Genomic DNA, 12,210 nt, shown 5'->3' with positions numbered 1-12,210 from the left:
CACACTGGCTGGAGACGAAGTCAAGGGCATGAAGGTCGGTGACCGCGTGGGCGTCGGTGCCCAAGTCTTTGCGTGTCTGAACAAGGACCCCGCGGCACCGTGTAAACTATGCTCCGCTGGGGACGATGCATACTGTCCACACAGAGTGTGGACGTACAGCGACAGATACGCCGACAAGACCGTGACCTATGGCGGCTATGCCGACTACATCCGCGTCATGCATGAGTACGCCTTCAAGATCCCGGACAACCTCCCATCGGATGTCGCGGCACCACTGTTGTGTGCCGGTGCGACGGTGTTCCGACCGCTCAAGGAGGCGGGCGTGAAGCCCGGCAAGCGTGTCGGAATTGTGGGGATTGGCGGTCTGGGCCACTTGGCGATTCAGTTCGCCAAGGCCATGGAGGCTGACGCTGTCGTGGCCTTCTCTCGCTCACCGAACAAAGAGAAGGAGGTGCGCGACTTGGGCGCGACCGATTTCGTCAACTACACGGGAGAGAAAGCCAAGATTGCCGGGGGCTAGTAATTTCGATTGGATTATCCTTCTTTTCTGTGGCTAACTCCGACCAAGAATCCCGTCACACGCCAGTTTCGAGAGCTTTCTTGGCCAGTTCGTGGCTCGCTCATCATGGTGGGTCTACCCAACGACGAAGTCAAGTTCAGCGCCTTCGGTGTGGTTGCGAAGGGGGCGAACTTTGGGGGAAGCAACATTGGCAGCATCAAGGACATCAAGGACATGCTCGAAGTGGCGTCCAAGAAGAACGTGCGAGCTGTGATCCAGAAACTGCCGATGAGCAAGGCTAACGAGGGCATCAAGATGGTGCGTGACGGCTCGGTGCGTTACCGTGTCGTGCTCGAGAACTAAGCTGGCAATGGCAGTTTATCACCTCTCCTGGTTCAAAATGCCACTTGCATTCGTCTTGCGTCGTCCGCCCAATAACAACAGATAATAATAAAACTTTGATGACACTAAAGAAATTCTAGAGGGGTGGCTTGTAATGAAACGACGGTGGTTCTGGGAGGTCGCGACCGGTTCCTGGCGCTACAACTTCATTCCCGAACCAGGCTTTTTCGTGTCGTACCCCGCTGCCATCTTCTCAGATGGATGGCAACTAGAGATCGCCCTCTTCCAGGCCAGATCCCGCACCTCGACGAGATCATTGAGGAATCTCCCCGACAACAAAGTCCCAACGCCAGCGGCTCGACTAGCCCCGCCTATCGTCTCATTTCGCCCTCAAAACCGCCGGAGCCTCCAGTGTCTCCTAGGACGGAGCTCATGGCCTCTCGCCCGCCGGCACCTGTTGGGTCGACGCCTGGGTCGTCCGAAAATGACGATACTACTGCGACTCAGAGCGGTGACGTCGACAACAAAACTACAGCTGAAGTGTCACCCTCCACCCCACAACCCACGCTCGGTGAGGCTTCCGCTTCTCCGTCACCTCATCCTCCGTCACTCCAGAGTCAGATCCAGTCTCCACGTACGACGTCTACTCGGATGAGGTCTCCTAGACCAGAACTTAACACCCGAACCAACTCGGGGATACTCAAACCAACCGACGGGTCTGTTCCTCTTCAACCTTACCGCCGACAAACCATGGCACGTAACAATAGTGGTCCGCGAGTAGCACACCGTATGTCGAGACAACTGGGAGCCTCCGGGTCCACCTCGCGGCTTCAGGAAGGAGATACAAATCCACAGTCCGGAACGACCGGTGGTGAGGAAGAATTCGGAGAGACGGACGAGTTGACCTTCACACTTCCAGAGTTGTCGAAAGAAGGCGACGACACCGGGCGGACAGTACGGGAGACGTGGCCCACCGACCACGTTATGGTGCTCTACGTGCTGTCCAGATACGCTGTCTGTGCCCGAACGAAGGAAGATAAGGAGTCGTGGATTCGCCAGATCCCACTGCTCGTGTTAATGTACGAAGGGATCGCTGCAGGGGCCTTAAACTTCGACTACGCACCGGCAGCTATGGTCATCGCACAGGAAGGAAGACCGAAACGTATCTGGATGAACACAACACAAGACGGGAAATCCGCTATTGACGATCTGCGTGAAGCTAACCTCATCAACGGGCTGAAGCTCTCGACCAAGGATTATCACTCCGTCACCGCGTTCCAGGTCTCTCTACGGGGTCTTCAGCTCTTGTCTCAGGTTAGTAAGGAACTCAAAGCCAATGTCGACGCCTTTATCTTCGCTCCGAAACCGTATCGTCGAGAACTCTTAAAAATTCGATACATCCCGATCCGAGACCCCCCAGACGCGAACACTGTCTCCGAGGCAAATGCTCCTGCCTGGACGTTTACTCGGGGGAGTGATAAACACCTCACAGCAGGTTTCAGTGGGGAGATCCAGGTCCCTGAAGAAGATCCCGAGTTTAACGAAGAAGGTCGATTCATTCTGGAATCCATCGGGTACTTCCGATACTCGGGAGTGACGGAGACTGAGGACGTGTCGTACGTCTCCAGTCCTTTCGTTCCTCAGTGTGTACGTAGTCTGGAAGCGTATCAACAATTGTCTTCGAACGCTCACCGGGCACTGGAAGCTGCAAGTGGACAATCCAATATCCGCGATACTCTTTCCGAAGCCATAGTACTGGCAAACCCCGTGTGTCTAGTGGGGGAGTGGATCCCCTTCGGATCAAACCAAATCGTCGCTCTGAACGAACGACTCGGGTCCATGGACCGATGTCAGGGCGGCCTATTCACGTCACTCATTGACGATCGCCCCACGGATACGCAGTTTGAAGTCCCTCCGGGTCTCACAGAGGTTCGTATCCTCGACTACGATCCAGTGCGCTACATCAACTTTGAAGCCGAAATTAACTTCCCAGAAGACGACGGGATCGTTCAAGTCGAGAATTTCGGAATTCATCTCAATGTGGACGGCACGATTTTCTACGGGATCAAAGTGGACGCCATCCTGGATAAAAGAGCGGACCGTATTTCCGTGGATTTACTGTCTCGACTATTGGTGGATATCCACCAGGACTCGTCCGAGATCATGGACGACCTTCTGTCCTCGTACCAAACGAGCTTGTTGGACATGGTTTTCCTTGGGGACATCGCCAATCGAGGCAAGTTTAACATGATTATGGCGGACCAGATCGACCCGTTTATGCCTGGATTGGAGTACATGGACCGAGGAGACTTTGAGAATGAACTCAAGCAGGTGCTAGGAGACATCCACTGTGCTTATGACATTGGAGAGGACAGTGTGCTGATTGTCGGGAGGGACGGCATGCTGATCGCCGGGTCGGCGTCCAAACGCTTTGAGAAAGTTTTCATCTCGTATTTCTCGCTTTTGTGTCGAGAAATGTTTTTGCGCAGCTTCTTCACGCGAATTTTCGTGCTTGAGGAGCTGCTCAAGCACATCCGAGACCTCATTTTTCGGGCTAAAGAGGACCCGCATCACCTTGTCACGATCCGAGGGAAACTCAACCAGGCTACGAACGACCTTATCCTTGTAAGTTTTTTTTTCACGAGTTATTTTTGTGATGTTGTGTGTTATTGTTAATTTCTACTGTGATATTTGAAGTTTACCGACACATTGGGATACCTTCTCGAGTCGCTGGAATTCGTCAAGATTCCCCAAAAATCGGCCAACGCGAGTGAAGAAGAAGAGTCGATCTTCAGCTACTTGGATCTGAAGAAACAGCACCACGATATCTTACTGCGTGCTCGGGATTTAGAGAAACTTGTGCACGGTGCCAAGTACGAGATTGTCAACTTGCGACAGATGGCAGAAGTGCTCAACACGTCGGAACTCGAAGATATCTTCAAGACTGTCGAGGGCAACACTAAAGCTCTAGCGGACTCGTCTTTGACAGTGGAGCAGTGTGGCTCCTCGCTCGAGCTGGTGCAAGTTCTGCTGGCTGGCAGCTTTGCCTTCACGCTCCTGGACAGGATTCCAGGAGGTAGTTTGAATGTGGATATGCCTGCGTGGGTGGAAACGGCGTTCGCGAAGACTATCATTGAGATTCCTCTGCTCTTCTTCGTGCTCAACATTATCTGGATGGCTGGTTGTGTCTACGCTTTGATCAGGTTCAAGAAGAGGAAGAGCCACGAGGTTGAGTTCGGAAGACGGACGCTGCGTCTCAAGGTGAACAAAGCCATCGATATTGAGAAGTTCGAGATCTTCCTCGGCACTCGTGTACTAGACAAGCAAGAGAGTGTCTCTCAACTTGCATCGGAAGTCCGTCGTGTGGTGTGGAAAGATCTGGGGCTGCAAGCCTGCAACGACGAGCGTGCTCACCCACGTAGAAAGATAGCGTACGCTAAAGGTTCTCTTACGTGGAAGCACAAACTAACGGATGCCTTTATAACAAGGCTGCGGAAGCTAAAAGCTTGGAAGAGCAGAAGCAGAGAAGCAGCGAATGTCACGGCGTTGACGGGCAATGTGTCGCCTCTGAGCGCTGGAGCGGCGGTGGGTCTGCTGGAGCCTGGGATCCCCGTGGAAGTGGAAGTGGAGTATGACAGTCGCTACGGCTTTCTGCTCTTCGTCACGTTCAACTTCCATATCCGAGAGAAGGAAATCCCGTTGTCACGACGACTTCGGGAGTATGTAGCTCAAGTGAAAGAACGGATTCGACTGGGAGGAAGAACAGCACCGAAGCCAAAACGAATGCCGGATGACGGTGCCTGTCCTCGGAATGAGACGCTGATCATGGAACAAGAGCTGATGAGCTGGTTTGCTATGGAGATGAAGCAACACGGCGTCATCAAGAGTGTCGACATGTTTCTGACTGCACTTTGAGTAGAACAGGGAAATTCAACGGAAATATAAAAACAAAATGTTATTTTTTCGAGAATGTCTTTCTCATATTGTGTTTTTAAAAATACAAAATATTAGAATATTTGAGCTGCTGATTACCCTAACTTAATCTAAGAAAATTTCTGGAAGAAATATATACGAGTTGGTCGTTCGACGGGAAGGATGCACCCGAGAGTGCGGAAAGTAGGGACGACTTCACTGGACGTGTGTCCCATAACTGCAATCTGAGGCAGCTCGATGTAATCCCCAAGGCCAATGGCACGAAGCTTGTCGACAAGTTTTCGCTCTTCTTGGGCCTTAACGTGAGCCAGCAGCCCATTATTAGCGCGTGGTACAGTCATTGGAGGACCTTCCGAATGAACTTTGGAATTAATTGACGACGAGATGCCCCACCCAACTCATTCTGACCCGCGCCGACACTTTCCGTGGCACCGTCAGACTCGTCCGTTATCAATCGGGTAGTGAGAATGACGAAGGCGAAGAGAAACAAGACCTTAACCGACTAAAAGACGTCCCCGACTCTATCACGAAACTCACGCAGAAACTCGTCGATGAAGGCCAGTACATCAGCGACGACCAGATCGTGATCGAGATGTGTGGCCCTGAACTGCCCAACCTCACACTCACCGACCTACCGGGTCTAGTGCGCACGGTGGGTGACCATGAAGACCAGAGTCTCATTCCGAGAGTTCGGCAGATGGTTGACCGATACATGAAACAGGAGCGAACTGTGATCATCGCCGTGGTGCCAGCCAATGTGGATATGCACAACACGGAGATCCTACAAGCAGCTCAGGAAGCTGATCCGAATGGCACACGCACAATTGCAGTAGTGACGAAGGTGGACTTGGTGGATGCTGGTGCCGAGTTGGCAGTGCACGAATTGTTGCTGAACAAGAAGAAGAAAATGCGTCCGGGATACCACGCCGTCAAGTGCCGTAACCAACGTGAACTAGCCAAGGGAACGAGTATCGACAAAGGATTGGCGAACGAGATGGCATTCTTTCGTCAGCACGAGTACTGGAGTCGTTTACCTACTCATCTGTGGGGCGTTCAGAGACTGACAGAGCGCTTGGTTTCGATCTTGGAAGATAATATTCGACGTTCATTGCCAAAGGTGATTGATGAGATCAGCGCGCGCATGAGCGAAACCCAGAAGCAGTTGCTGAAATTGGGCACGCCATTGGAGTCGCCCGGTGCTCAGCGTCAGCAGTTTGGCAAGTGGGCCGATCAGTATTTGCGCCAAATGGAGGCAGCCATTGGAGGTCACTATGATCTTCAATCTCCACCTTCAAAACGCCGTCGTGTATCGGAAAACAGCTCTTTATCGAGTTCATCTCGTGGAATGAACACTCGCCTGCGAGCTGCGCTTCGCTTGCAAGAAGATGTACTACGGGAGACAATTATGAAGGCGAAAAACGAGCTCTTCTGTAACAAATCTCAAGATGAGGTGGAAGCTGGAGATGAAGTTCAAGTAAACACCAAAGTTCAGTGGTACTCAAGATGTGTCGAGAAGGTTAAGGGCACAATGATTGCCTGCGAAGAGCTCCATGGCTCTTGGATATCGAAGGAGCTGTGGCGTTTTGATGAGCGAGCGATGTTAAGGAGGTTCATTCAAGCGAACCGCGGCGATGAGCTCGCTATTTTCCCTTCGTATCAAGTGTTTTGTAACCTGTTTCGTCAGTGCGTGGACAAGTGGGAGTCGCCAACAAAACAGCTCGTACGCACTTATCACGACCGCACCAAGTCGGTTTCTGACTTCGTGGCTGGTACGATTAACGCGAACGCGAGAGTGGTTCGATTCGTCAACGATACCGCTACAAAAGCGCTTGATACCTCTATTGAATCTGCTGAGGAGGAAATGAAGACGCTTCTGCGTGCCGAAAGCCGGTCATACACACAAGACGAGCGCTTGTTTGTCGAGTTGGATCAACGGCGCATGCGAGATGTTCAGAAGCAGATCAAAGCTGCGATTCACACCGACTCTAACGGTCAGGTCGCACTTGGAGATGTGCTTAATGCTGTAGCGTCAGGTTTGCTTTCGACGGAAAATCGGGTGCAAGTTGCATTGCAGACGTACTTGGATGTTGCCAGTGCCACGATTTGTAGACGCAATTCCGATGCGACTGAACGACCTGGTTCTGTGCAAGTTTGTCACGGAAATGACGAACGCACTTAATGGCCTCACTGATGACAAACTCACTCGCTTAGTGCAAGATTCGGAGCGAAAAAGGGACGAACGCCAGCAGCTTAAGGAAGAGCTTGCATGTCTTGCAAGCGCGAAGAACGAGATTGAGCAAGTTTGCTGATTTATTTGTGCTATTCCAAGAGCGAAAAAAATACTCATGGAAGCGATCACCCAGGGTGAAAAAAAAACTATCCAAAAACATTGTTATCTTGTTTCCGCATGACTAGAATTCGCTCATCTCGAGTATCATTTTACCTTTCTCAAGAGTACAAAGCTCATTGACGAGTTGCTGACGACGAGCTGCCTTGTCCGAGTTCTCTCTTAGCAGCTCAGCCACTTTCTCATCGGTGGCAGCACCCAGCAACTCGCTCTCCATTTCACGCACGAACGAATCCAGTAATAACCCATTCAACTTCATAGGCACCACGTCGATAAACCGATGTGAAGCCACCTCCAGATAGGCACGTAGCGCAACTCCCATCTCCAAAGCTTCACGATCATCGGAAGCCATGGAGATCCCTCCAAGCGCTTCCGTGACATTGGCTAGAGATACCATCCCGTACTTGTCTCCGCGTGGAAGCGCAGCTTCCAGTCGGGCGTGTAAAGCTCGTTGACGAAGGCTGTCCAGCTCCTCGTACAGACGCTGGTCTTGGGTGTACGGTCGAGCTTCGTGCTGCAGCAACAACTGCAGCTCTCGAGCGGCAACTTCCTTCAAGCTACCAAGCACTCGGTCAGTTGTTCTCTTGAAGAACCTCTCGACTCGTGTGCTTTCGCTACCAGCTAAAACCGTCGAGATGAGATGGTGAGACGTGGATTTCGTATGCGAGTAGTAGCGTTCGAGTAGTTCAAGTGCTGGGCGCTCCCACTTTCTCAAACTTCGCTGGACGCAGCTGCAAAACACGCGGTAGGACGGGAAAATGGCAAGCTCGTCGCCTCGATTCGCTTGAATAAACTGCTTCAGGCCATTAGCCGCCATAACCCCAGACGCAAATTTCCAGCGTGTAGCACCCAGCCATTCGTGCGGCAACTCTTCACATAAAACATCAGTCCCTCGGGTCTGCGTCACCGTCCACCTCGTCGATTCTTGATGTCCAAGTACGGTGATCGTGTCTCCTACAGCCACATCCTTTTGAGCTCTTTTGCCTTTATCTGCCACCTTCTTCGGCGACCACGACCCGTTAAATTCGAGCACGTCGCTTGTCTTCGAAGCTTCGATTTCCTCCCGAAAGGTGCGGTCTTTCCGTCGCAGCACAGCTCTCAGCCGCGCTTCTGGCATTGAGGTGGCTCCATTAGGTGACAAGAGTTCATACTGCCCCGTCATGGCAGCTTCCATCAGACGTAGATACTGGTTGACCCACTTGCCAAACTGCTGACGCTGAGCACCGGGCGACTTCAATGTCGTGCCCAATTTCAGCAACTGCTTCTGGGTTTCGCTCATGCGCGCGCTGATCTCATCAATCACCTTTGGCAATGAACGTCGAATATTATCTTCCAAGATCGAAACCAAGCGCTCTGTCAGTCTCTGAACGCCCCACAGATGAGTAGGTAAACGACTCCAGTACTCGTGCTGACGAAAGAATGCCATCTCGTTCGCCAATCCTTTCTCGATACTCGTTCCCTTGGCTAGTTCACGTTGGTTACGGCACTTGACGGCGTGGTATCCCAGACGCATTTTCTTCTTCTTGTTCAGCAACAATTCGTGCACTGCCAACTCGGCACCAGCATCCACCAAGTCCACCTTCGTCACTACTGCAATCGTGCGTGTGCCATTCGGATCAGCTTCCTGAGCTGCTTGTAGGATCTCCGTGTTGTGCATATCCACATTGGCTGGCACCACGGCGATGATCACAGTTTGCTCCTGTTTCATGTATCGGTCAACCATCTGCCGAACTCTCGGAATGAGACTCTGGTCTTCATGGTCACCCACCGTGCGCACTAGACCCGGTAGGTCGGTGAGTGTGAGGTTGGGCAGCTCAGGGCCACACATCTCGATCACGATCTGGTCGTCGCTGATGTACTGGCCTTCATCGACGAGTTTCTGCGTGAGTTTCGTGATAGAGTCGGGGACGTCTTTTAGTCGGTTAAGGTCTTGTTTCTCTTCGCCTTCGCCGTTCTCACTACCCGATTGATAACGGACGAGTCTGACGGTGCCACGGAAAGTGTCGGCGCGGGTCAGAATGAGTTGGGTGGGGCATCTCGTCGTGAGTTGGTCGTTCGACGGGAAGGATACACCCGAGAGTGCGGAAAGTAGGGACGACTTGCCACTGGACGTGTCTCCCATAACTGCAATCTGAGGCAACTCGATGTACTGATCCAGCCCAACATCACGAAGCTGGTCGATCACTCTGCGCTCTTCCTCACAGCTACGAGCCCGCGCCAACAACCCGTTGATCTTCATGGATAGCGTTAAAAGTTAAGAGGGTTATTATACTTTAAGAAAAGTGACTTGCATTTGATGAAGAGGAAATTGACGCACGTTGACCCAAAACGTAGGTCGATAAATCAAGAAAAAGGTGACGTGCACTTAACTCAACGTGCACAAGCGATACCTCCAACAAATATAAAAAAAACTAAGAAAAATAAGAAAAATAAGTACCAGGCATTAAGTCCAGCTCCAGGGTTCTTCTTCTTGCGCTGTTTCGTACTCTTGCAGCAACTTAAGTTGCAGTTCTTCTTCTTCAGCCATGTGAATCGCCAGTTGCTTGTCACTCGCCTGCTGCGCCACTCGCGCCAGTTCTTGCTGTTGCAGAATCTGCATCGACCACGATTCCAACTCGAGAGCATCCAGTGCCTCCTGGTTCTTACGCAGACGTTCGCGTAGATCTTTCCGCTCATCTTCCAGCCTCATTTGCTGCTCCAATTTCTGCTCCATTGTCAGAAAGGGTGTGCTAGGAAATAACGACAACGTTGGGATCGCAGTCGTTCCCCACGCTGACTGAGGTGGCGATGGCGGTACTGGAGAGCTCGTTAGAGTTGCCTCAACTTCTCGATGACTACCAGGCCACACTGGCTCCACCCACACGTCTTCCTCGTCTTGTTTCAGGTAAATTAAGTCGTGTATAGCGTCGTCCAAAGGTTTCACGGCTACACGGTACGGATACTGCTCTTGAATGTCCATAAACCAGTCGTTCAGAGCGTGTAGCCATGAGTGGATCTCCACAGACCAGTTCTTCTCCAGGAACTTCTTTAACAACTCTTTGGTCGCTTCTTTCTGCTCCATTCCGCTGCCTCCAAGTGCTCCATCGCCCATAACCAACACAAGTGTATTCTTGCGTTTGCTCGAGCCCGCAGTCTCCAGCAAGTCCAACAACACATAGTACAGTCCTTTGTTCCCGCTGCAGCTTTGACTCAAAGCGTGTATCTCCCAGTCAAACTCTTGCAGAGGCAATGCCAATTCTCGAGGCATTTTCCGATACGACGCCAGTCGGCGCACCACCTGACTTTCTTTCGATCCACATACACGTTCTGTCAAAGCCCGAAAATTCAGCCGCACGTCGTAGCCGCTGCTAGCGCCGGCAATCCGTTGATACAGCCATTGACTATTACACACAGCACCTGCGATATTGTCAAGATTCATGAAAACGTGACGTTGGCGATTGCCCATTGCGTATTTTCCGGTCGGGAGGTTTGCTAACCTCGCTTTACGACGTTCGATATCGCTCAATTCCTGTCCAAGCATCGCTGCTCTTCTATGCTCGTGAACAGCTTGATAATTTACGGGCAACGAAGGTGTGGGGGGCTTAACTGGACTGGTACAACTGCGCAGTGTGGGGGAACTCACTTTGCGCTCAAAGCTCGGGGCTCCGCAATGGCTCGCTGTTAGCAGCTTTTGGAGGTATTTGTCCACTATTTTGACGTCAAACCCGTCGACTTCTGTAACTTTACAGTCGCTTTTCGTGTAACACGAGTCGAGAGTCACGAGCTGCACGTGCCAGTGCGCTTTTAAGTAGGCGTCGACACAGCTCTTTAGACCTTTGGTGAGGGCTCCTGTGGCTAGAACTAGCGTCTTTTTAGCGCCGTTCGTGGGGGTCAAGTGGCGTTTGAGCATCTTTTCGAGTGTCGGATGCTGCGACGTCCCTTTCTGTGTGAGCTTCCAGCTGATCTTCGTGCCGCCGTCACTGCGCACACCCTCGAGGGCTTTGGCCTCGGCTGCGTTGGGATTGCAGTAGGTTCCTCTCCAGCATTGGATACGACTCGGGTGCTGGTCGTTTAATAGGACGGTGAGGTTGTTGGGGCATAGTGCAACGTCACTGGAGAAGCTGGCGAGCTCCTTGTGGAACTGATTCTCGTGGGTTAGAACGTGGCTGCGTACGGCGCAGAGGAGCGAGTCGAGATCGAGGAAGACGAACCGCTGGTCGACATCCTTGCGGGGCGTCGTGCGAGTGCTGGAAGCGCGGGGCATTGATGGATTCGACACGACGGTGCAACTTGAGTAATGAGGTGCCATACTGCACAAAGGTTTCTGTGAGTAGGGATGTAACCTCGAGAGAGTGACGACAACTTCAACATCGCCTGTTGTGAGTCTATGTGAACGGCGCCATGGGCCGCTGGTGATTGCTGTCTTGATCGATTGTCGTCGCTCGTTTTTGGCGGTACACGTGATGTGATGGCGATCGTCAGGCAGGTCTACTCACGTCATTTCGGCGGATGGCGCAGCTTGCGATGGGCACTAAGGAAATACCATAAGTTACCGATAAGGTATGAATTTACATGTTAAATAGCATTTCAGGTATTTTCGAGGGGCTACATGGTAAGATTTAGGTCGTGATGAGATTAGACCCAATAAGGTTTGCTCGTTGTGGTTTGAAGAGCTCGATCTTCTAGCATACTACATTCTCACCGCGCATATTTGTCCAGCCACTCAGTCTCTTCTGGAGATGTTGCGGCGACATGGAACCTCGCACGTAGCCCTACATACGGTGAATGACGCCTTTGTCATCGTTCGATGAGCTTCAGAACGAAAAATGAAAATCCGAAATTTTGTCGTATCACGATGATCCTGTCTGCAAGATTTCTATAAGAAATTATAAACTAATTGTAAAGTGAGCATTATGACAGTATAGGAGAAGCGCGTTGACAGCGGAGTGTACATGTTCTGACCCAGTACACTTCCAACTGAGTACTACTGATAATCAACGTTGCTGCTTCAGGCACACTCGATCCGAGTAAATTTAAAACCTGTCAGGATTTATAACGACATTTACCTCCATTAATTAATAGCTACATTTTCTACATTAAATATTTGGTT

General features: G+C 51.5%; 5 protein-coding genes across 5 annotated transcripts; 3 read left to right on the top strand and 2 right to left on the bottom strand.

Moving 5' to 3' along the window:
- Nucleotides 1-2,680: 2,680 nt before the first annotated feature.
- PITG_08840 (uncharacterized protein) lies at nucleotides 2,681-3,179 on the top strand (the record flags this gene model as incomplete). Its single annotated transcript, XM_002902853.1, has 2 exons — nucleotides 2,681-3,081; nucleotides 3,158-3,179. The coding sequence occupies 2 exons, from the start codon at nucleotides 2,681-2,683 to the stop codon at nucleotides 3,177-3,179; spliced, it is 423 nt and encodes a 140-aa protein (XP_002902899.1).
- A 62-nt stretch (nucleotides 3,180-3,241) lies between these two features.
- On the top strand, nucleotides 3,242-4,756 carry PITG_08839 (uncharacterized protein; the record flags this gene model as incomplete). The annotated part of the gene is made up of 3 exons (XM_002902852.1): nucleotides 3,242-3,466; nucleotides 3,539-4,283; nucleotides 4,368-4,756. 3 exons carry the CDS (start codon nucleotides 3,242-3,244, stop codon nucleotides 4,754-4,756), a joined length of 1,359 nt encoding a protein of 452 aa, XP_002902898.1.
- A 1,879-nt stretch (nucleotides 4,757-6,635) lies between these two features.
- On the top strand, nucleotides 6,636-7,083 carry PITG_08838 (uncharacterized protein; the record flags this gene model as incomplete). The annotated part of the gene is made up of 3 exons (XM_002902851.1): nucleotides 6,636-6,807; nucleotides 6,869-6,912; nucleotides 7,000-7,083. The coding sequence occupies 3 exons, from the start codon at nucleotides 6,636-6,638 to the stop codon at nucleotides 7,081-7,083; spliced, it is 300 nt and encodes a 99-aa protein (XP_002902897.1).
- Nucleotides 7,084-7,185: 102 nt separating this feature from the next.
- Nucleotides 7,186-9,360, bottom strand: PITG_08837 (interferon-induced GTP-binding protein Mx; the record flags this gene model as incomplete). The annotated part of the gene is made up of 2 exons (XM_002902850.1): nucleotides 7,186-8,019; nucleotides 8,155-9,360. The coding sequence occupies 2 exons, from the start codon at nucleotides 9,358-9,360 to the stop codon at nucleotides 7,186-7,188; spliced, it is 2,040 nt and encodes a 679-aa protein (XP_002902896.1).
- Nucleotides 9,361-9,619: 259 nt separating this feature from the next.
- Nucleotides 9,620-11,364, bottom strand: PITG_08836 (uncharacterized protein; the record flags this gene model as incomplete). The annotated part of the gene is made up of 3 exons (XM_002902849.1): nucleotides 9,620-9,638; nucleotides 9,728-10,643; nucleotides 10,722-11,364. 3 exons carry the CDS (start codon nucleotides 11,362-11,364, stop codon nucleotides 9,620-9,622), a joined length of 1,578 nt encoding a protein of 525 aa, XP_002902895.1.
- Nucleotides 11,365-12,210: the final 846 nt, after the last annotated feature.

Source organism: Phytophthora infestans, genomic scaffold (genome assembly GCF_000142945.1).
Source record: "Phytophthora infestans T30-4 supercont1.16 genomic scaffold, whole genome shotgun sequence".
Lineage (NCBI taxonomy): Eukaryota > Oomycota > Peronosporomycetes > Peronosporales > Peronosporaceae > Phytophthora > Phytophthora infestans.
This window is presented reverse-complemented; position numbering and strand designations above follow the sequence as displayed.